Genomic DNA, 25,319 nt, shown 5'->3' with positions numbered 1-25,319 from the left:
TTTCCTCTGAGTTTCTTTCTTTCCTTATTTTTTTTTAACAGACTATTTTTACAGCAGTTTTTGGTTAACAGCAAAATTGAGCAAAAAGTACAGACAGTTCCCACATCCCTCTATCCCCACACATACATAGCCTCCTCCACTATCAACATCCCCAACTAGAGTGGTACCACTTGTTACATCAATGAATCTACATTAACACATCATTATCACCCTAAATCTATAGTTTAAAGTTCACTCTTGGTGTTGTACATTCTATGGGTTTTGACAAATGAATAATGGCATGTATCTACAAGTATAATATCATACAGAATAGTTTCACTGCCCTAAAAATTCTCTATACTCTGCCTGTTCATTCCTTCTTCCTCCCTAATCCCTGACAACTATTGATTTTTCAGTCTCCATAGGTTTGTCTTTTCCAGAATGTTAAACAGTTGGAATCATACAGAACATAGCATTTTTAGATTGGCTTCTTTCACTGAGTAATATGCATTTATAAGGTCTTCCATGTCTTTTCATGGCTTGATAGCTCATTTCTCTTTAGTGCTGAATAATATTCTATTATCTGGATGGACCACAGTTTATCCATTCACTTACTGAAGGACATCTTAATTGCTTCTAAGTTCTGGCAATTATGAATAAAGTTGCTATAAACATCCATGTGCAACTTTCTGTGTCAACATAAATTTTCAACTCATTTAGGTAAATACCAAGTAGTACAAATGTTGGTTGAAGGCGCCTCTATACCTCTTCGCCATGGTCTTCACAATTGTTGTGTTAACATTTTTGTTTCAAAATTACAGAACATACTTTCTCACATGTGGAACTTGTATTTGGAGTATAAGCAAAAAAAAAAAAAAGAGGAAAAGAGTCCAGAATAACTCCAAGATCTCTGGCCTGAGCAACTAGAAGGAAAATGTTATCATTTACTTAGATGAGAAAAGAGTGGAAGGTGTAGACTGGCAGTGCAAAGAGGGGGAGCTTAATAAATTTGAGATATATTTGAGATCTCCAAGTGGAAGTGTCATGGAGGAAGCTGGATATGAGACTGAAATTCAGTGAAAGATATCTAGGCTGAGGATATAAATTTTAGGGCTGTCATGAGCCCAACACCATAAAAGAAAAGAGAGTAGGGGACTAGTTCCAGGGGTATGATAACGTTTAGAAGATGGGGAGGGGGAAAGGATTCAGCAGAAGAAAAGAGAAGGAGAATTCTGTGAAATAAGAAAACCAGGAGAGTGTGAACAAGTGTTTTACTGAGGAAGGTGTGATCAACTGCACCAAACGCTGCTGACTAGTCAACTAAGGTGAAGACTGAGAACTGACCACTGGATTCAGCAATGTGGAAGTTGCTGGTACAATAATTTCTGTGGAATAATGGGGAAAGCCTGATTGAAGAAGGCTCAAGAGAGAAAAGGAGGAAGGGGAAGTATCTGGTACAGGCAACTATTTTGAGGAGTTTTACTATGAAGGCATGGAACATACTGAAGGAATGTGGAGTCATTTTTAAAATGGAAGAAATTATAAACTGCCTGTTAACGGGTAAGAAGAAAACAATAAAGGAACAAATATGATGAAAAAGCAGAGAGAGGAGAAAGAGGCTGGAGTAATGTGGGTGAGAGAAGGTGGGATCACAGCATAAGCAGAGGGGCTGGCCATAGACAGGAACACAAGGAGTTCATCCAAAGTAACGAAATGTATGACACAAATGAAGATGGGTAGGCAGAAGTGGCGGCAAGAGCCTGAAAAATTCTTTTATGATTACTTCTATTTTCCCAATGAAATACAAAGTGAGGATATGAGCAAAGAATGAAATCAAGGAGAATGTGCTGAAGGTTTGAGAGAAAAGAGAGGAAAAAATCATCTCCTAGAGAGCAGAGTTAACAAGTGAATGAACTAAAAACATTAATAAAGACTATGTGATAGCATTCCAGGTCCACTAGACATAGAATTACAGTGATATTAATCTGCATGATTGTGGTTTCTCTCCAGGAATATTCAACTGCAACATACATGTGTGAAGCAGGCTAAGTTATATTTGACTATGGTTGGAGTTTTGCCAGAGGAGTAGGATGATGAAAAGGAGGAGCAAGGGCGTGATGTAATAACACACTGGAAAACTCCATAGAAAGAGGGGAAATACGGACAAGAGAGTGAAGGAGAGTGTGAACTGAAGTCCTGGTGGGGGTGAAGAACTGCCAGAACTGGAGTCCTTGAGGGAATGAGTTAAAAACATAAAAGAGATGGTGGTTTTGGAGGGTGGGACTCTGGAAAATGAGATTTTGGAGGGGCAGTTTTGGTAATGACAAGATCAGTGGTCTGACCATGGAAATAAGGAGCTGAGGCAGGCAGGAAACAGGATCATTAGAAAAGATGATGCTAAGGAAATGAAAGTACTAGAAGGATTATCTACATGGGTATTGAAATCATCCAGAATTATGGCAGGAGTAATACCAAAGAAACTGAAAGCAGGAGCTAAAATATTCACAAAATGACAGACAGTGGCTGAGGAGTCCAGATGGCAACTGTAATAGAGGCATAGGTAGCAGAATTATGAGGTTCAAAGGCGGGGGTTTACTGAGAGGGAGGTGGCTGAGAAGTGGAAATGAGGTGCCAGTGGGACACCTATCCCATCTTTAGATCAGTATGAGGGACGTGGAAGAGGAAAAGGGGGCCCCTTGAGAGGACTACAGGGAAAGCAGTGTCCTCAGAGAAGCCCTAGGTTCTCTTAGAGTAAGAAACTTAAGGAAATGTTCAAAAAAGATTTGAGGACATGGGGTTTTGCTGATGATCGACCGTGAGTTCTAGAAGGCACACTGGCAGGGTTTCAGGAGTTGAGGAGCAGTGGGAGGTGAGGTCAGAAAATGGATGACAGAGCCATACAAGGTGAGTCTGGGAAACGGAGGAAAATGTAGGATTCTTGAAGAGACTGACATAAATTGAGGTAAGTGGTATACTGTCATTAATCCAAATGACCACAAGGCAGATGAAGATGACAATGCTGTGAGTGGTGGGGATCAAGGACCAGGGATCAGGGATTTGACCAGACTGCTGACACTGATATGGGGGCCAGAGAAGGGGAGCTCCTCATTTACTCCCAGATCTTAAACATTTCCCCAAAGAATCACAATAAGCCAACTATTTGAGACAGCAGTATGTATAGCACCTTGCAATCTTTACGGGTTTGGGCCCGATGAGAACTCATAATGAATAAAGCTAGCAGTTACCAAGGACCTGACATTTTGTATACGTTATTATACTTCATTTTTACAACAATCCCAAAAGGGAAGTATTATCATTACCGTTTTATACATGGGAAACTAAGGCTAGAGAGATTAGTGTACCTTACATGCCACCTCAGCTCCCAAAGATCCCAAATCCTATATATAATCCAAAATGGCAGAATTTCATGTGAAGAAATCCTTTACTTTGATAAAGATAAAAACTTCTCCTGCACTCCAGGCAAATAAAGTTAATTTGCAAAGACTTATGATAGCCCTTTCTCTGAACAATCCAATCTGAGCATAATATTTCTTTATGACAGTCCAATAAACTGGGGAGAAAATTTAGCTATACATTATTCTTTAGTTCTGATATATATGTGTGTATGTGTGCACATATATAAAAGTACATATATATATATATATTTTTTTTTTTTTAAGCCTACCTCCACAGAGAATTTTACAAGGGCTGAAGGAATTCAATCAACAGAAGACAGGTGCATCAGCATGTATGAAGAACTGTGAAGAAGTTAGTTCATGGACCAAGTAAGCTACAAAAATCAAAGAAAAAGAAAAAAGGAAGAGAAACAGAGGTTTTCATTTCATATGCCCCAAAGTTACAGAAAACAACAGGCAGCATCAGAATTTTAAAGTTAAATACAGATGAACTAAAGGGTAGTAGAAAAAACAGCATTACTTGAAATCATCATACATTGAATACTACTTCCAAATAATTGAAAATAAAGCAAAAACTTTAATTAATGAAGACATAATTGCCACAGAGTTGACAAATATATTAATCTTTTAGTAGAATCCATGATAAAATAACCTATGAAGATGTTACATAAACTACCACAATTAAATAAAAAAAATTTTCTTACACAAAGAAGCAAAATTTGAAAATATGTCATTAAAATTCCAGTCAAGTTTCAGCAGGATTTACAAATAACACTCATTTAATGCTCTTATTTCTGAATTTGGGATGTTGTTATGAACAACTTGTTACTTTGGGATTAATATCACTGCATTGTTTCCTAGTATTTTATCTGTCTGCATGTCCACCCAAGTCCCTTGAAAGCAGAGGAATATTTGTCAGCTAAATGGCCAAAAACACTGGCACAAGTAACAGCCATGAACTATGGATCCCAAATCAGTTTTGCATGAGAATCACCTGACGGACTTTTAAAACATATTCCAGAATTCTACCTCAGATTTTTGGAATTAGAAACCTGACGCTTAGAAACCTCTGTTTATAGAAAGATCTGCAGGTGTGTCTGATGTAAAGCCAGATTAAATAGAATAGAGCTGTGGGTTTAGATCTATGTTCTGAGGAGTCTTAAGATATTCAAGAAACACCTGTGGGTTTCTCTCACCTGTTTCAGCCAGAATAATCCCATTTTTATCTATTTTATGTATCTATTCTGCTTCTTAAAGCCTGGAAACTACAAGATCAGATAGGGCAAAGTGAATCCACCCCGATAAGAATTAAACTCATGATTCTGGCATCATAACTGACCTAATCCAAAGATAGAAGAGACTAGATAGATAAAAAGACCAGGATTGATGGACATAGAATATTTGATAATGCCAAAAGAAAAACCTTATGAGAACAGTTCTATAATTATACACTTTTACTTATTATAATTTAAAAGAACTTACTCAATACATGACTGAATTGCATACTAAAGTTACAAATGGAAAAAACACATAAATATATATGTATACATATATAGTATATGATATATATACATATAATACACACATACTACATATATATATATATATATATATGTAAAATATATATATATATATGAGGGAGGTAGAGAAGGCAATAGTATATCTGGGAAGGTGTTCTTGAGGAAATGATCACCCTAGGATAAAAATGATCAACATGAACACCGGTCGACTGGTCCCCATAACATAAGGTCTGGATCCTTTAAATACCTTTCAGGTGCCTCCCCTAATCTACTCTAACCCAGAAAACTATGTCATGTTGTGGAGAAAGGCCGGGAAGAATGCTAGTTTCCTCCCCTTCATTCTGTCCTTGGATATTTCCCTGTAAAATTTGGTCTATACAGCCTGACCTTTCAAAAGTCTCCATTTCAAGCACCCTACCTAATAATAACGTACACCTGCTGGACATTAGATTTGAGACAGCCTATCTGATGTATGTAGATATCTCGTCAAATAAATTAGCATAATAGTTTACTCACCTGTCTGTATACACATACTAAGCAGGAGGTGAACTGAGTAAGAAGCCAGGAGAGCAACTATCAGCAGCAAGAAACTACAATATAAAAGAGTACATGGTCAAATCCCTCTAAAAGTTTCTTTTTTATGGTATCTCATTACAAAAACAATTTTTTTCACAAACGATTACAGGGACTGTCTTTGAGTAATTGAATTATAGTCACTAAAGAAAGTAAGAAGATATTTTCTGTATTTACCAAATTTTATTTCAATGAAAATATACTGCTTTTAAAATAAAAAAAAAATCAGAAAAAAACACACTTTATTTAAAACAAAAAATAGCACTCTTGTCTGCTGACTGCTGGGTCAGCCATTCAGTGATCTTGCAATATATCCCTTTTATGACTATTTTTCTACTCTAAGTATAGAGGGAAGTTTCAGTTGTGAAATCTCATTGTCCTTTTTCCCCTTTCCTCTTTCCTTCCCCTTCCAATGCTATGTGCCTCCCCATTATACTTTCATCTATAATTCTGAATTAAGACTGCATTTTTTAGCATCTACTAAACACAAACACGCACCAAATAACCCCAAAAATGAAGTTAATACACTTCTAATGACACAACTTGAAAATGTGCAATGCAGTAACTGAGGTCCTCTCACAAAGTGTCAAAAGAAACAGGCATAATCCCTACTTCTTCTCAGGAACGTACTGGCTGGATAAGCTTCTAGAGACCTGACCCCAGTGGTTGAAGACATTCTACCTTTGTACTTAATATTTGTTAATAAGTAGCAAAACTGAGAGGCGAGAGTACACTTGTCAACTGTTATCAGAGACCTCACAAAATAACAGTCTGACATCACCAAATGGAAACTGTGATATGATTCAGCAAGCACACATTCTGTGGTACAACATCTGCATGTAAGACCCTGGAGGACAAAGTGTGATTTCTCAAAATGAACTAAAAAATAAGTCCTATGATTCTGTCCTGCCTAAGGTGTCATATATAGCTTTGAAGTTTAAAAATTATGAAAGTTTGTGAATATATCCCATCATAAAAGCAAGTTGGGTAACTTAAAAGTTGGTTTGCTAATCAAGAAATTCAAAATAAATGCAAAAGGAAACCTAAAGGAGAGTCTTCATGTATTTTAACTTCCCTGGAAAAATAAAAAATATGCTTCTACTGACAAAACAAACTTGTTCATTCATTCTATCAAGCATGGTGCTAGATGCTAAGGATAAGGTCTAGCCCTAAAGGATTTCAGAGTTTAATGGGGAAAGTAACTTGCAAACAAATCATTAATGTATTACAATAAAAAAATAAATATACAATGTACTATGGAAATACAGAAAAGCCAGCAATGTCTTCTATTTGGGGCAAACTGGCATATGAGCTCAGTCTTAAAAGATGAAAAGGAATAAGCAAAGAACATACGTCCAGCTTCAGAAAGTGAAACAAGACTACTTAACAGTAGGAGGAGAAATGGAGATGGAGAGAAATGAAAGGATGATGTACTTTATTTACACTCCCAAAATTGCTATTTATAAGTAATCTGGCTGATAAACTTTGATTTACTTTGGCCAACTAGACACAACAAATAAGCCACTTCTTAAAGTTATAAACGAGTATGGATCAAGTTTCCATTTTTAAAAATTAGCCACACTTTGGATAAAAATACAAAGTATAAAGCATCCCTCCAAGCTACAGACTAGCTACAACAGAAGAGTAGCAGGAAAATGCTGTAACTCCAAAAATAACTTAACTGGAAATTGTATAATACCAGCATCTGCAGCCTTTATCTTTGCTTCTCAGGGTACCACCAAAATGAAAAAAAAAAACAAGTAATGGTAAAATAAGGAAAAGACTCACCTAAATCCAAGGATACCAGTATGAGCCATAACATAAGCTAAGCCAAGGATGCCACTTCCCATGATGGCATTCATCAAATTAAACACTGAGAGACCAAAGGAAACACCTGGGGATCCCTGTCTGTGATGTTCCTGTAAGCACACAAAATTTAATAGAGTTAAATGTCTGAATGAAGTTCAAATTTCATCAAGAAATGACTGACAGGTGATGGAGGAAGTCTGCAAACAGGGATCGTGTGACGCACTAGCTGCTCAACCAGCATTGGTTTCCTTTCCTTCCCTTCTTACCTCCCACTAGTGTAGCTCTATAATCTAGTTTCCTAAGAAAATCATATCCACCTGCACAGAGACCAAGCCGGCTTCAGTAAGAACCAAGACTAACCTTGTGACTGCAAAAGATGAAGAAAGGATAAAATGGGGTGGGGACAGAGAGCAGGCAGATGGCCTCAGACTCATGTGATTACTGAAGATTCCTGAGTCAGCTTCAGTAATCCCGAGTTAGTGGTTACTGAAAAGTCCCTGGGCTGCTGCAGAAAACTGTTGTTCCCCAATTACTAGGACTGCATAACTAATCTTTTTATACACTTAATGAATTAAGTCTGCCCAACTAGAAGAATGGTCAGGAATACCTTACAGTGAGGACATGATAAACAGAAGAAATTCACGTTGCTCTGGCGATGAAATTCACACTCTCCCTCCAAAAAGCATTTGGGAATAAAGTCCTAGGAACTGTTACTGCCATGGGACTTGAGTTAAAAAGCCAAGGGCCCCACTGCACAGTCTTTGGGGTCAGGGAAGTGCTACGTACTTATTACCAGTCCGCCTTCACTCCTTTGCCGTTAAGGATCTCTATATTAAGATGGTCATAGGTCCCCAATGACTAAGCCGAGAAAAGAAAAATCTTGTGACTCCTGCAAAACAAACAGACCTCACAAGACTGGTGGAGGAAACGAGAAGCCGACAAAGATAGCTAACAAACAGCAGTGAGTTACCTAACCCTGGGGCTGCTCCCCTAGTGGGGCCCCAGCCTCCACTCGCGGCTGCATCTCTTCCACCTGAGCCTGCACTTTACTTCAGCTTTTCTTTCTGTAACGGGTTAGGCCTCTATCCCCTTCATGAACTCCGCCAGATCTCGGAACCTCGGCTGCTGCCTTTGGGCCTCATGTCCCAAGCTTCTCCCCTTTGCCTCGCCATCCTCTTTCTTTTCCCGGTCTTATTCCGCAGGCACTTCAGAGAAGTGTGGGCGGCGAGCAAAGCCAACTTACGTTGCTTAGCAACGGGCTCAACTCTTCCGTTTCCGCCTCTTCGGTTTGCCGGGCAGAGACAAACCAGCCCGGCTCAGCGTTAGCGGTCCCCCAGGGCGCCTCCATGCTCCTCGCCGGCCGCCCACCCAGTCCATCCACGAGCTACTACCCCGGCCTTCCCGTCGGAAGTCGCGCCAGAGGCGGAGCTGTGCTCCCGGCCCTTCCGGGTTGCCGTACTTGACCAGGGCGGGGAAGGAAGGAGTCGACGAGATCTGATGACGCTCGTCCCGCGGGGGCGAGCAGTGATGGTGTCAGCGAGGGCCGGCCCTTCCACCGGAGACCCATTTCCGAGCTGCACTAGAGCATGAGGTGAGGGGTCTGGTCCGGGAGCCAGCTGCGGAGCGACGCCGGGAATTGGGATGGAGACGCTGCTGAAGTGGCGGCCGCGGTGCCCTTGGTAGTTCGAAGGGGCTGAGGGTGCGGGAACGGTACCCGTCCGCTGCGGGCAGATCTCCGCCGCGTGCTGTGTGCACGCGGAGACGGCGCGAGGTCACCCACCGCCGGGGTGTGGGTCTGAGTGCTGAGTATTGACAAGTCTGTTTAACGTTTTCAAAAGCTTTCTGATAGAGCCTTTAGCCACATTTTACGTGTGGAAAGCCGAGACTCACATTAAGTCATTTAGCCAAGATCACACATCTGGTTAACTTCTGGACCTAGTTTGAACTCTGTGAACTCTTGATAGTTGCTATTTACAGGGTCCCCGGGCAGGGTCATCTCCTGTTAGAGTTACTTCTTCGATATTCCAGACGGCAAAATGAATAACTGATACTGTTAATGGGATGTGCGTATCACACTCAGCAAAGTCCTCATCCTCAAAATACTGAAACCTCCATAGTTATAGGCAGGACTTGTGGCAGTAAAACATCGAAGACCAACAACACAGAAATATATTAAGACCAGAGGCTCTCCATTTTAATCTTTGCTTAGCCACTTACAAGCAATGAGACTTTGGGTCAATTAATCTACTTCTGAGTTTTAGTTTACTCAATTACAAAATGAGAATGTGATACCCACACACCTCCCAAGATTGATAATGTGTGTAAAGCATTTAGTACGACATCTGACCCTTAAGCTTCTTAAGCCCCCACAAGAATATCCTTTTAAATATTATATCCTTTTAAATATTTCCATTGGTAAAGTCATGTGTATAATAACCATTTCGTTTAGAGATGATCCTTTAACTCAAATTACGATAGGTAGGGTGATGGATCCCTAAGCCCTAGTCTTGGCAGCAGGTAGTTTGAAGGTGCAAATTTATTATTTACCACTAATAAAAGGCATCCTGTCTTGGAAAAGATAGTATACTTCTTACACACCACTGAAAGTTTCATTGTCAGCATGTAGCAGGTTATTTAAAACAGTAGAATTTCAATTTTTATTCTCAAAACCTATGGTGAACGTGTTAAGTTAGTTTGTAGCTTTATGGTATTTCTTCTAATGAATACTTTTTTTTTTTTTTTTTTTTAGGATCTTATGGAGGCCATTTGGATTCTCAAGAAGACTTCTCACAGTGAAAAGATGTAGAGTACCTGAACCAGAATCATTGATTCCAACAGCTGGGTCATCACTGATACAGAAGCCTAGCAGAGCACCTGGTATTTTCTTGTTGGATCAAAGGAAAAGATTCTCAACCATGCCTGAAATAGAAACAAATCAGAGAGACCCTGAATTGTTTTCACCACCCTCTGATGTTCGAGGAATGACAAAACTTGATAGAACAGCTTTTAGAAAGACAGTTACCATCCCAGTGCTTAAAGTGAGGAAAGAAATAGTCAATAAATTGATGCAGTCCCTTAAAAGGGCAGCACTGAAGCGCCCAGGCATAAAACGTGTGATTGAAGATCCAGAAGATGAAGGAAGTAGGCTAGTTATGCTGGATCCCTATAAAATGTTTACCAATGATTCCTTTGAGAAGGGAGAACTCAGTACTTTAAAGCAGCTGAATGTCAGTCCACAGATATCTAGATATAATATGGAACTAACTTATGAAAACTTTAAGTCAGAAGAAATCTTGAGAGCTGTGCTTCCTGAAGGTCAAGATGTGACTTCAGGGTTTAGCAGAGTTGGACATATTGCCCACCTGAACCTTCGCGATCATCAACTACCTTTCAAACATTTAATTGGTAGGTGTGTCTTAATAATATTCACATATTAGAGAACAATTAGCAAGTTCTAATTTTAGTTAAAAATTTTTTTAAATGCTGAATTACAGAAGCAAGGCATTTTATCATTCTCATTTTAAGCTGGATCTTGAGCTACATACTCTGTTTTTTGAAGGTCATTTTGGAATTCCCTTTCCAGAGTCATACAAGCTCTAAATAATGGTTCAGGCTCTTGTGTACATAATAAATAAACATAAACTTGAATCACTTGGTTTGGTAGAATTCTTTGGCAGCTTGTCATTTTGGTACCCAGGACTTAATAGGCCTTATAAATGCTAGGTTTCATAAACTTGAGTGTTTGATAGTCAGAAGGGCAAGACTGTGTACTCATGCTCTCACTGATTCAACTAACTGAGCCTCTTCTGTACGTCAGGCACCATACTTTGTTTTTTAGTGCTCCTAGCCTTTTAGAAATGATGCTGTGTATATTGTACCTCTGTAGCCCAAAGTTTGAGCCTGGATCTTTTATTCTTTGGGATAAGAAAGAACACTAATCAAAATTGCACTTGTCCTTAATGTAAATATTTAATGTCTATGAATTCTCCAGATGATTATTTTTTTAATGTAGTGTAATTGTCAGAACTGGGAATTCTTTTCAGATTTAAAATGTAGTGCTCAGTATTTTGCATGGGTAGTATTTAAGAGATATGCTATTGTGCATTTCCTTTGTTTTTATTGCTAAAAGGGCTGATAATTCATAGTGATAACATAATAAATACTTAAGTAGATCCTTATAATTATGACTGGGTGCAAATGTCAAGAATTGACTTTCCTATGAGTCATTGCCTATCCTAACTCAAACATTTCTTTTGGCACTCATTTTATAAACTCTCTTTCATAAAGAGTCACTCATAGGTTAAAAATGAAACATTTTCATATAGTGGTAATTTTAAAGCTTTTACTACAGACCTTCAGAATAGGGGAGTTTTTTTTCATTCCTCACTTCAAACTAACTTCTGTACCTTAAAAATTGAGTTCTGATAGCTGAAGCAGAAAAAATTAAGAAAAATGATTGACAAGAGTTTATTAATATCATATTCAAAATCAAGTATCTAATTATCAGAGAGAAATTGGACAAATTCTGGTTGTATTTAAGCATATTTTTACAAATCAAGTTATCTTTCCTTATACAATGAGATAACATACAGATTCTTACAAATTTTTAAGGGCTGACATAAAACTAGACTGGGGAAAGGGCATCAATATACCATTTCTGGCATATTTTATCTTTGTAGCTTTTTCTGCTCTGGCAAATATTTGACATAACGAACAGTTTAACTGAATGAACATTTTATTTAGATAAAATTGTATGGAATCTATGTTTCTTTTCTTTGAAAACATTATTTTGCTGGTATGTATTTCCAAGATGGAAGTATCTGTTTCAAATACATAATAAAGCATAAATAAATACATAATAGAACGTTGGTCTGAGGCCAATGGGGACAGGCTGGTGTTTTCTGAGACCATTTATTCCCACAGTCCTTCTATCTCTTCTATTTTTGTTTAACCAATTCTCTATGGTCTACCTGTTTCCTCATTGTTATAGCGATACATTTGAGAGGATTAAATAAAAAACATGGAAAAATATTAGGTAGAGCAAAACTCCTCAAAAATTTTTCTTTATAAATGTATCCACACATTTTTTTTTGTGTTTGTATTGGGGGCTGTCAGACATTAACGTTAGTAATCTGTTGAATTTTTAGAATTGCATGCTTCTTTACAAACACTAGATGCAGTTTTTGTCTATAAATCAAAAGAAAATTTGATTCACGTCCATTTCATATTTGCAGTTTTAGCTTTTATTTTGTAACCAAAGTGCAGTATTTATTATGAATTCTCTTCTTTTAGGCCAAGTTATGATTGACAAAAATCCAGGAATCACCTCAGCAGTAAATAAAATCAATAATATTGATAATACCTACCGAAATTTCCAAATGGAAGTGCTAGCTGGAGAGGAGAACATGATGACCAAGGTATGGAGTATTTTATTGTCTCCTAATACTGTGTATATCAAGATTAATGTTTAAAATAAAAATAGATGACAAAGATTAAAAATATTTAAAATACCCAATATTGATGAGTATGTGAGAATGTGAGCATTTACATATACTACTGGTGGGAGTGAAAATTTGATACAGTCAGGAAGAGTGTATGGTAATATACTGCAGTTATGATTAGATACATTCTTTGACCTAACATTCCACTTATAGGAAGTTATCTCAAGGATATAATTATACAGAATGATGTATATACTAGGTTCTACATCATAATTTTTATAATAATAAAATAAATAAAGGAATAGAAACAACCTAAATGTTATCAGTAGAGAATTGATTAAATTCTAGTATAAAAATACAATGGAATACTCCATCATTAAAGATTATTTAGCAGCATACTTAAATTGTCCATTGACAGGTTAAGCGAAAAAAGTAAATTGTAGAACAGTGTATATAACATGAAATATCTATATAAATATGCATCTACATCAGAATGTTAACAGTAAGCATATTTTTATTTGGTGTAGTTACTGGTGACCTCTGTTATCACCTTTATACTTTTCTACTGAGCACTTTTTTTTTAATAAAACAAAGCTATTTCAAAAAAATAATTTAAAATATGTAGGAACAGATTCCTGGTATAAACCACTTTCTCAATCCTCCACCCCCAAAATCCTCCGGAGTGTTGGATATAGGAAACTTTTTTGAAGCCAAAAGCCTTAGATAATTATATGTTAACATTATGTGAAATTTTGTACCCAAGCTAGGAAATAGGTTTAAACTCTCTCCATAACTTGACAAAGATTTTAATAACAAAAGCCACTCTTAAAATGTTAGACATATCTTTTAAACAGGACTTTATACAACTCAGGAGAGAATTTATTGCAAAATAATTATTTTTTTTAAGATTCTGGACCACATAGACATATTTTAAGTATAATACTTCTCCAGAATTTAATAGTGTCAGAATTTAAAATACCATTTACTGTAATATACACTTACTAGGTCCTAAGCTAAATGCTGTAAGTATAACAGATCCTAAGAAACCCACAAGATAATGATTATTGTTGTTACTATTTTCTTTATTCAGATGAAGTAATAAGGAAAGACTGCACAGGGTGTTTGGAGCCACGCTTCTTACTCCAGAGTCCATGCATGGTCTTTCCCTGTATACCAAATCTCCACTGCCTACTACTTGTCTATAATGCATGAGGTCTGTTATGGCAAGTAAAATTTGAATGTGAATCCTCTAACAACAGAGTAACAGTGCTTATCTCTGGACACTAAGGCATACTAAACTTTAGGTATGCCCTGATTGAACATTGTGCAGTGTAATAGGTAGTGTCATTCTCAGAGAAGATCTTAAAGTTCTGAGAAACTTCTCTAATTTTATAAATGCCGTGTGATTGATTTCCTAAGTCAATGAAAGTTTGTTCTTAGGATATATTTTATACCTAATATTTATACTGTCAAATACATGTAAAAGCTCAGTATAATTTCTTTCACATTTAAGTTTAACTTTTGGAGCTCATGCAACATTTAAGTACTATGTGTATATATTGTGAGTTAAAAAGATTCCTAAAATGAATCTACTGATAAAGTAATGCTAAGGGAGTGAGATATCAAAGACAGCATGAGTAAAACTAGAGGGTACTTAGAACCTAATTTTTTTTAAGTAGGCTGTGCTTCATGCTAGAGCTTAAAAGGGAGAGTAGAAAAGACATTTCAGGAAAAGCATCCCAAGACATATTTAAACCTTACAGGTTATAAACCTAGAAGGACTTTTAGTTGGCAGAATCACGAAGAAACATTTCCAACTCTGGAACCTTAATAATATGGCCAGAGAATCTGATGTGGTTGGGAGGAGAAAAATATGTACAAATTTGAATTAAGCTCCATGAAGAGAGACTATTCCAGATTTCTGTCTATAAGATTTATAGAACTTAGGAACTTTCTTGCCTTTGATTCTTCATTCATTAAAATAAGGGGCTTAAGACGACTGGTGAGAGTCTCGTTTAGGGAACTACATTCAACATCCTGTAGCAACCTATAATGAAAAAGAATATATGTATGTACATGTGTGATTGAAACATGCTGTACACCAGAAATCGACACATTGTAAGCTGACTAACCTTCAATTAAAATAAATCTTATGTATATATATAAAAGATGATGGGTGAGGTCATATTATACAACTGTAATTTTAGTTTTGTTTTCTATTTTCTATCATGTTTATGATAATCCCAAGAGAAATGCTACAAACTCTTAATTTTGTTCAAGACTTAGCTTCACTGTATACATTTAGTTTATCCATGAAAACTCAGATTTAGGAAAGGAGAAAACAGGGCACTGATTTGTTCTATACACTGGCTCTAATTTACAGCCATGAAACCTGCAGAGTGCATGTAACTATCTGAAAATTTAGCAAAATACCTCACAATTCAATGACACATGACACATCTATTATGCCTCCCCTGACAAACTGAAAACTGAGGAGGGAAGCTCGTTTGCTGTGTGGAAGTGCTATCTGCAACTTAGCTACCCACCGTGAAGACGTGTAGTGTGTTGTTTCAAAGTATAGGTTTTTTTGGTATCAGGTAACATAAGAGAATATAACTAAGACAGTCAGTTGGCCTATCTGAAAAATCCTTAGTGTGATTTGGGAACCATTTTATGGCCCTTTAGGATGAGCTGGAGAACCGTTTGGCTTTGAAATGATGACTTTTCTTATGAAAAAAAAGTCTAATGGAAGATATTAACTGGCATCAAGTATAGCATAAACACCAGAATTCTACTTAAAATGCCTTTAAATGTAGTTATTTGATCCTAATAGTAGTAAATTTAAATGTGTGTATGTGCGTGGGTGCATCCATTTTATATCAGTGACTGGAATTTAAGACTAAGCAATTTAACCAAAAGCATAATACCTTTTTTAGGTTCGAGAAAACAACTACACCTATGAATTTGATTTTTCAAAAGTCTATTGGAATCCTCGTCTCTCCACAGAACACAGTCGTATCACACAACTTCTCAAGCCTGGGGATGTCCTGTTTGATGTTTTTGCTGGGGTTGGGCCCTTTGCTATTCCAGTGGCAAAGAAAAACTGCACTGTATTTGCCAATGATCTCAATCCTGAATCCCATAAATGGCTACTGCACAACTGTAAATTAAATAAGGTGGACCAAAAGGTGAAAATCTTTAACTTGGATGGGGAAGACTTCCTCCAAGGGCCAGTCAGAGAAGAGTTAATGCAGCAGCTGGGACCACTGTCAAAAGAAAGAAAACACTCTGTGCACATTGTCATGAACTTGCCAGCAAAGGCTATCGAGTTTCTCAGTGCTTTCAAATCACTCTTAGATGGACAGCCATGCAGCAGTGAGCTCCTTCCCATAGTGCACTGCTACAGCTTTTCCAAAGATGCTAATCCTGCTAAGGATGTTCAGCAACGAGCTGGAACTGTGTTAGGCATCTCCTTGGAGGCATGCAGTTCAGTTCACCTAGTAAGAAATGTGGCCCCTAACAAGGAAATGTTATGCATCACCTTTCGGATTCCTGCTGCTATACTCTACAAGAACCAGACCCTGAATCTAGGTGAGCAATTTCTGGGAAATTAAATGTAAGCTGTAATACTTTTCATATAGCTTTCTTGGGCTACATATATATTTTATATTATTTTTTAAAATTTGGAAATAGGCTAAACTAATTCTAGTTACATATTTCAGTTCAAGGCCCCTTGCCATTCAATTATGACTACATTCTCACAATTTTACAGATTTTAGTATGACATACTATTCAGTCTAGTAGAAAGCTATTTCATTAAAATAATAAATCCACAGGAATGTTACTATTTCATGCATAAGTTGAGGAGACAAAAAGTCTTTAAAATGCCTATATTATTTACTTTTAAAAAGCATTTTCAGATGTTAAATATCTTACCTAATACAGGTTTTCTGGGTTTGTTACAGAGAATCACGAAGATCCACCTCTTAAACGCCAGAGGACAGATAAAGATTTTTAAGAAGAAAAAACACAAATTGTTTCAGTCACTTAATTGGAAATATCTTCTGCATCTCCTTACTAGACCTTTATGTAGTGAAATATAATTTGTATGATTTCATAAAATTTTAGCATTTAGTTACTTTAGTATTGAACTCTTGTATTTTGAACTTCCTACCTTATAAATTAAGGGTTATCCAATTAAACTGTAAATAAGTCTACTAAATACATTTTTATTATCTGAGTTGTATGATTTTGTAATCTGAAGTATATCTAATTTTTTATTAGATAAATATATTTAAATATTGTCTTTCTCTTGGGAAAATAGTTTTTGAAGGTAGGATAATTGCATGCTAACTAGGAAAGCACTAATAATTTTACAGTTATCCTTAGTTGACATGTGTAGCAAAGTTTTACATAAGTACTCCTACACTATCACTATAAAAAGTCATAACAAATGAGATTATTTAGATTGGAGATAGGCAAACTATGTCCAGCAGGCCAGATCTGGCCCACCACCAGTTCTGTATGGCAAGTGACCCTTGAATGGTTCTTACATTTTTAAATGGTTGAAAAGGAATCCAAAGAAAAACATTTTGTGACATGAAAATTATATAAAATTTGAATTTCAGTGACCATAAATAAAATTTTATTGGAACACACCATGCTCATTTGTTTATTTACTGTCTCTGGCTGCTTTCATGATGTAATAGCAGAGTTGAGTACTTGGAACACAGATGGATTATGATTCTCCTCACTTCATACTGCTGCTCAACTCAGCACACTACAAATCAGTGACACAGTTAAAACTCAGCAGCATTTGAGTGCCGTGTATATCACCAAGCTGTAACACTTTATTATTACCAGTGTATATCCATCATTCCAAAACAAGTGGACGTCCAATGTGCTTTCAAGACACAGTAGAGTATGAATTTTTCTGATGCTGAATTAGATGACAAAGCATCCCTACCTGAGCTAAACTACAATATTCTTTGACATTTCCAAAAGAAGTACTCAGCACAGTATTTCCAACTCACAGGCAAGCAACTGTAAGAGAAATTAAAAATTTAAACTGGAAATACAGCAGAATTACATGTGAAGAATCACAAAAAATGAAAATGAGGCTACAGTGAAAGTAAGTCTCCAACTGACTCTTGTAAGTCAATCAAGGAAAACCATTTACTGATGGGTAAGTTAATTTGTTTGAAAGCAGCAGTCTAAGAAATGTGTTCAGAGAAAGCAAACTTGTTTAAGGCTGTTGGCCTTTTGCAAGGATAGTCACTCAAGAGTTGAGAACATTGGGAGCAACATCAATAGTCAGAAAGGTAAATGAATCCGAGTTGATAGATGTTACTAATACTGCTCAGTTCTTTTCTATTTGAGGCGTCAGTGCTGAGTTTGAAGTTAATTGAAGAATTAGCCTCTGTGAATACTCTGCATGGAACAACTACTGGTAAATAGTTTCAAACAAGTTGAGAAAAATAATTCTGTAAAACCTGAAGTGGAATCTGATGTGTTATAACTGATAGTAAAAAAAAAAGTGAGGTAGAAAAAGATCTAATTGGAGAAATTTACAAAGCTTATGAAAATGCAAGGTGTTTAAAACCTATAGCTATTCATTATATTATTCACCAGCAAGTACCCTGCAGCAAATATTTGAATCTGTTATGTGTTACTGAACCAGTAGTGTCCATGGTAAACTTCATTTGCTTTCATGGACTTAACCACCCTCAGAGTCCTTGAATTTTGTCAGAAATTGAAGCTGAATTTCCTGACTTGCTTAGCCTAAGTTTGATTTGCTTAGTATTTGTAAAGTTTGACTGCAATTTTTTGGGTTTAGGGCAAGACTGAAATTTTTCTTAAGAACCAACCTTAAAACACTTCTAGAATACTGGATGTCTTTGGAAATTAAAGAGTTGATAATATTTCTTAACGATTTCAATCTACAATTACAAGGCAAACATAACTTTAATGTGAAACATACTACAGTAGTCATTTCAACAACTGACATTTGAATCAGAATATCCTGTTACACATTTCTCAAGCTATCAATTAAAACGAAACAAGATTCCCATTCTCACACAAATTAGCAGTGGATACATTTCCTGAGTTCAGCATTTTGGGAATCTTGGTGCAAATGCAAAGAAAACTTACATATTTCCAAATCTATTTAATTACAATTGAACTTCCATCTAATCTTCAATTGGAAGAGACTGAGTTATTGTAATGACATGCTAAAAGGCAAATACCAAGGGATTAATAAGAGTTTTACAAATACCTCCAAAGTGATGTATATGCTCAGTTAAAATCACATGCTTCTAGACTGTTACCATATTTGGCAGGATCTGTGTGAAGATTTTACATAAGATACACATCTTTTAAAGATGAAATACATAAAATTTCATTACAGATAACCAGTAATTGGTGATCATTTACAATTCATTTTGATGATGGGAAACAACCCCAATTAAAAGGAAATGTTATTTCCCCTCAAAAGTACTACAAAGAAGGTAATTTTATTTTGAATTTTGTTAATTAAAAAAATTGTGCCAATTTATTTTATCTCTTCTTTACCTACATAATGGCCTCACTTTTGCCTCTTAGTCCATAAAGCCTAGAATATTACTCTCTGGTCCTACAGAAAAAGTTTGAGGACCCTGATCTAAATCATTAATTACAAACTCTGTATGATCTTGGTCTACTCAATTATTTGATGCCTTGGTTTTCTAATTATCAAAGATAGTTAGAAGTATTGTAAAGATGAAGATGTACTCCTGAAATTAATACCTGCCTAGTCAAATAAGATGGTGGTGTTACATATGGATATTCCACCCTAATGTAACCACAAATCTTTTTCACATAACTTTCCACTCATAAAACTAACATCTGTTGTAATGGAGACTTGATAGGAAATCCCTTAATTTCCTTGAGAAACTATGTCCCATACCCAGTGGTCTAGGTAACAGACTTGTACAAGGTTGAGATGCTACAAATATCCATCTTATCCACATTCAAACTCTTTAAGCAACATTCTGGGTATAATAAAGCTTTTGAAGTTTCAACAGAAACTACATCAGGGTCTGCAATTTACTCATAGGGAAATTTCATTTAAAATGTATTCATTCCAGTCTCCAAGGTTTCATCATAAAATGAGCTCACATTTGAGGTGAAAGGTGCCTTTTAAGTATTAAATTTTATTAACTTACTTCTTTGAATTTGTCATTAAAGCAGGTTAATACTCTGCTCTGTTTTATCCTAAGCAAGGCTCACAGCTGGGAACTATAACACATTGATCAAGTTTTGTCTCACTCTCCACTGCTCAAAACAGGCACTGAGTCCTTAATATTGAGAGAGTGACATTATCACAGGTCAGGTTTTACTTGCCACAACCTGCTAGTAGAAGAAAATATATCCACTTGTCTGGCCTAGTATTAAGAAGACATTGGGAAAAAAATGGGACATTTTATGAGAAGAAATAATAGACTTGGGTATTAACACTAAATGTCGTATTCAAAATGGCATTTTTAAATGTGTTCAAGTAAAACACTGTAATAAGAGAAAAACCACAAAACTTAATATAAAGTCTAGCTTTATTTTTAAAAAGATTTTACAAGTCTGTCAACCTCAAACATACACAGGCGAATTATTCATATCTTCCATCAGATGAGGCTTACAGCTTCAATCCCTCTCAGAAAAAATAAGTAAAAAATAAATCTTTTTCACAAATATTTATCCACTATATTACTCAGCTTAGTTCTGAAATTTTCTCTCTATAAATACTTTAACACAGCTGCTAGTGGTAGTGCTGTTGCTGTGCAGCTGCATATGGCTATAATTTTACAAGTCTGCTTTACTTTTGCTAGCTCCCTGGTTCGGCTCCAAGGTCCAGATCTTATAGAGGAGAAATAAAGGTTAACTGGGCTGCCAGAAAAGCCCACTGAATGCATCCTGTAGTGCTCTGTGACAAGCAAGGGAAGAAGTATAGCCTCCAGCAAGGTCCTGTGGAGAGGCAGCTCTGACATGGTTTAAATACCTAAAACAAAACAAAGAGTGCAGCATTGATATACAAAGCGCTTATAAATTGTTAACACTTTAAAAAGCAGTAGTAAAACTGATTCAAATATTAAAGAGGAATCCCAAGACCGAAATGTTCAGATTTAATAAATGCATTATTACCTTTTAAAACTTTAAATTGTAAAGCAAATTACATTAAGATCTAAAAACAGCTCTGAAGGAGGTTTCAAAAATAATACTTGCTATTAAAATGTCCCTTATTCCCAGTTTTCAGAGCTAATTAGTTTTGTTGGCTGTTGCTTGGGTACCTAACTGCCGCTCGCTCCTGGCATACTCTTAATAAATAAATATACATCATAGTACTATTGTATTACTAATATTTTTACATAAATATTGAATATTTTACATAAATATGTTCTGAAAAAATACCTAAGCAAATGAAAAAGGGGAGATAACATACTAGTTATTTCAAAGTTACTTCAATATTACAAAAATATATTGTCTCCCTCCTTACAGGAAAGGAAACCTTAGAACACATGTCCAAGAAATCTCTGAGACTGAGCATGAGTTTAAAAGAAGGTCCCAATGAGTAAATACAGAAGAGCCTTTTGAATCGATCTCAAGACTGTAACAGACACTATTTTTCTTTAATTACATATGTTATTTAGCAATTAAAACTTTCTACCTTGATAAAAGTACACAAACAGGCCTTAAAAAAATGGGACAATCTTAGCCAAAGAGGGGCAACTTGCTGGCATGACTACCAACACTGCTGGAAAACAAATATTTCCAGCTTTGCTTTAATGCCTAGTTTAAGAAACCACATTGTTTCTTCAGGCCTCAGGAAGTAAAGGAGCTTCACTCGCCTTAGAATTACGGGCATGGCAAATGAATAAATCAGGTACCAGAACATTTTAATAACTTGGAAACTTTTCTACTCATTCATTCAGACTTCCTGTGTGTCAAAGTCTTGATGCATGAGCAACTTATTATTTCTAACATAATAACAAGTCTGTTTTTCATTTGTATCCATGTTTAATACGCTTGTGTGATTAAAAAATATATGGCAATATAAGGCCAAATAGAAAAAGTGGTCAAGGTAAGACACAGCATAAGCTCCTGGAATTGGCTGTAATTTATTCACATTGCCACAAATCAAGGTGTTAACTCAATTCTTTGCTTTTCTGCCAAGGGTAAAAGGGAAAAGTGAAAGGAGAAAGGAAATTAATATTTATTGAGCAACGATCTCCAAACTTTTTTGACAGTATATTTATAGCAGTAAAAATATTTGAGCAAGCATCTCCAACATTTGTATACTTACATACATAAAGTATTAATATATTATATATTACTATATAGTATATAAATATACAGATAATATATTAAGATAGTAAGTATATTATAAAATACATATAACTTAAAACACTTAAAGGATGAGATTAAAATATTTAAATAAAAGTCCACTATCTTCTCCCTGCATACCGTGGTGGGACACATCCCACTCCAGAGACTACTGTTATATAGTCACTGTCAAACTCTGGATAAAACTTTGGGTCCCACAGGATTTAAATAAGGATTCATCAGACTTACCACTTGGCCATAAAGGTATCTGCTTATTACCTCCCAGGATACAATAAAATGTTAAGACTGATGCATGAAAAGTGAGGTAAGTGTTAAATCACCTCAGAAAGTCTAAAAATCACACTGTAACCGCATAAAATCAGTTTCTCTTCACTGAGAATTCAGTAACTATCACACAAAGAATAAGTAATATTTTTACAGGTATTGTGGACATGAAATGTTCTATTCCTGATAAAGTTTCCAGCTAATATTTATCCATACCCTAGATAATGTTGTATCACCCTTTTTCCTTTCCTCAGACCCTTAAAAGCACAGTCTTAGCTCCAATGTCTGTTTACTCATGGCAAAATTCAAGTGCCACAGTAGAATATGTCAATCTTACGAAGCCAACTATCATAAATGAGCACTGGTTTTCATAACTGTAATACAAACCACTGTGCACGTCGCTGTTTTGATTCATCGCATTTTGGTACAGTTTGCTTCTGGGAAAGTTGAGTCATACCATCTCTGGCTTGGCAATTCAAGCATAAACTTGCAGTGTACATACAGCTTTTTATATGTTATCCTGAGAAACCTGAAACAGCTGCACTGCTGGCAGGAAAACACAGGACCACCAGTAAAATATCCAAAACAGTTGCATCTTTTAATTTATGACTCTGCACTGTTTCCATAAAGAGTATATAAAACAGTTCAACTTTTTATATGTAAAATGTAATAAACAGTCATACTCATTGATGTCATAAATGTGTTTTTAAAAGTTTAGTTTAAATGATTAATTAGTGTTTGAAAATAGTATTTCTTGAACACAGTTATAATCCAGAGCAATGAGCAAATATTTTAAAATTTGAGTTATTAATGCTAAGTTGTAGATTCTCACTGCCAACATCAAGTCCATTAATATTTCTCTGCACAGCATTGGAAAAAAATGCATTTCCTTTCTAGCAATCATTTACATTAAACATATCTGTGAGTATGATTCTTTAAAGACCTGCTTATTTACACTGCTGTTTTTGATCTCTAGGGCTGCACAAAACAGTTACTGTTAAATATTTCAACCTATTTTCAGCACGGAGACTTACATTAGTTTCAATTTTAAAAAATAAAACAGTTCATTCTTATTATTCAACTGTGGGCTTTTATTTTCTAGGTATCTTAATGTTCTTAAACCCTCTAATTATTGTGGTACACCCAAGTATTTTAAAGGATCTGCAACATTGAAACCACACAATGAGAATTTAGTGTTTTGCCTACTTTTTCACATTAATCCACATCTGTGTTGTTTTAATTCTTTTATGACCATTACAAGTACATCTCTGAATAGGATTCCTGGGGTTTCTGGCAGAGGTCAGTATCATTTCATGTACACCTTTATACAACAGAATAAGGAAGAAGCCTTAGCCAAATTTATTTCCAAAAGTCAAGCTCAGTTGGATTTTGGAGCCTGGAGGTAATTGCTCTGACTATTTAGCCAATCCCAGGACAGTATTTCTGTTTTTCATGGGTTTATTTTAAATACCTGTAAATCTTATAAGCAGAAACCAGAAAAGAAAAAAAGAGGTTTGTTTATTTTGGTACCTATACCTTATTTTTACTGAAAGCAGACTAAACTCAAAGATTTTAAAATCATACCTTTGATTATTTTCTTAAATAAGGCTAAAAAAATGTATGTTTTCAAAGGCATGTCTAAGATAATTCCTGTACAAAGGGCATCTTATGCCCCAATTTATACGGCATCTAAAGGTGCCTTCCTTTGCCATAACCCATCAAAATCCCTTTCAAACAGACTTTGGAGAACGGAGAGGAAAAGGAGGCAACGGATCCTAAGGGGGGAGTAAGAGAGGATTAAGCATTAGAAAACCACACTTGAAAGTTTGTTCCTGAACTTTGATTTCCTACACCATCATTTTCTTCTGTTACATTTAGCAGCTTTTGCTCCTAAGGAAGGTGGTATAATTTGCACTTAGCTTCAGAAAGACTTCATTTTCTCAGTTCTTTAACATAAGAGAGTTCCTCTGAGATTACTCTTTTACTATTTCCCTTCCTTTAAAAGCCCTATATTGACCATATGGCTGAAGTCTTGGACTCAGCTCATTTTAGTGCTATTCAACAATGCTTTGAGTTCTCAGCTAGGGGCAGAGGGCAGAGGCTGTCACTAAGAACGAAGAGATAGCACTCTTCCCCTCCAGTCATAACCTCCTCATGAAAACTCCTGAAATGCTTTGACTCCAGGGAATCAAAGAATTTCGGAATTTAAATTGAAATAAAACTGGGAAGTTCATATTCATTTCCTTCACCTCAAATTACTGAGCCCTATGGAGAGTTTAAAAAAAACAAAATAGTCCAACTTTTTAACTCCATTGAGTTATAAACTTGGACTGCTTCAAACTAAGAACAGGAGTGAACTCTAGAGACTAAGTAAGACTTTCTTTTTACAAGGTGGACCATTTTTTAAAGTCTGCATTTAAAGCCATCATGTGTTAAAAAGACCAATTTCAAGTAGTTCTGCTTCCAGGCTACAAAATTCAAATCTAAGTACCATTAAGAGAGATCAGCCAGCAGATCTCAGCTGTCATGACCAAGGGATCTTGTAAGGAATTCAGCCAAAGCTATAATTTACCTTAACAACCTAAAGTCTATCACAATGAGATTTAAAAACAATTAAGAGTAATAATGTTCTCAGACAATTATCACTAAAATACAGAAACATTCTGAAAACTGAGGTTAGTGCTCAGGTATCCTAATCTAATCACAATGTCAGAATAACAAACTGTCCACAGAGGAAAATTGATGACCACATATTCTAAGATAAATGGGGAAAGCACAAGTCAGAATTACTGTCCATAATTCTGAGGACAACTTGGTCATTAAAACACATGGCTTCATGAACTCCAGCCAAAAACATAACAAACATCCACAGTCATGATGCTACTCCTCACTCTATTATCTAGCTAGCAAGTGAGGACACAAGTGGAATAAACTACTTATTAAAG

At 36.0% G+C, this 25,319-nt stretch overlaps 3 protein-coding genes across 6 annotated transcripts in view; 1 reads left to right on the top strand and 2 right to left on the bottom strand.

Moving 5' to 3' along the window:
* The window catches only part of SLC38A6 (solute carrier family 38 member 6), a 133,441-nt gene extending 124,661 nt beyond the window's left edge, over window positions 1–8,780 (bottom strand). For 3 of the 4 annotated variants that reach the window (XM_072963169.1, XM_072963170.1, XM_006216557.4), the window contains exons 1-3: window positions 8,541–8,780; window positions 7,277–7,407; window positions 5,432–5,505 (exon numbers count right to left, since the gene is read on the bottom strand). In XM_072963169.1, the coding sequence (XP_072819270.1) occupies window positions 5,432–5,505; window positions 7,277–7,407; window positions 8,541–8,645 (310 nt within the window). In that variant the 5' untranslated portion in view covers window positions 8,646–8,780. Of the gene's footprint in view, window positions 1–5,431; window positions 5,506–7,276; window positions 7,408–8,267; window positions 8,494–8,540 lie in introns of those variants that run through there. The other variant, XM_072963171.1, reaches the window with a different exon arrangement.
* An 85-nt stretch (window positions 8,781–8,865) lies between these two features.
* Window positions 8,866–17,396, top strand: TRMT5 (tRNA methyltransferase 5). Its single transcript, XM_031679116.2, has 5 exons — window positions 8,866–8,976; window positions 10,047–10,702; window positions 12,590–12,714; window positions 15,675–16,329; window positions 16,704–17,396. Exons 1-5 carry the CDS (start codon window positions 8,939–8,941, stop codon window positions 16,754–16,756), a joined length of 1,527 nt encoding a protein of 508 aa, XP_031534976.1. The 5' UTR covers window positions 8,866–8,938; the 3' UTR covers window positions 16,757–17,396.
* A 2,910-nt stretch (window positions 17,397–20,306) lies between these two features.
* The window catches only part of MNAT1 (MNAT1 component of CDK activating kinase), a 171,548-nt gene continuing 166,535 nt past the window's right edge, over window positions 20,307–25,319 (bottom strand). The window contains exon 8 of the mRNA XM_006216553.3: window positions 20,307–20,767. Coding sequence (XP_006216615.1) covers window positions 20,647–20,767 — 121 coding nt within the window. The 3' untranslated portion in view covers window positions 20,307–20,646. The remainder of the gene's footprint in view (window positions 20,768–25,319) is intronic.

The sequence above is a fragment of the Vicugna pacos genome, chromosome 6, assembly GCF_048564905.1.
Source record: "Vicugna pacos chromosome 6, VicPac4, whole genome shotgun sequence".
Classification (NCBI taxonomy): Eukaryota; Metazoa; Chordata; class Mammalia; order Artiodactyla; family Camelidae; genus Vicugna; species Vicugna pacos.
Note: the sequence above shows the minus strand (reverse complement) of the source record. Positions and strands in the feature narration are given on the sequence as shown.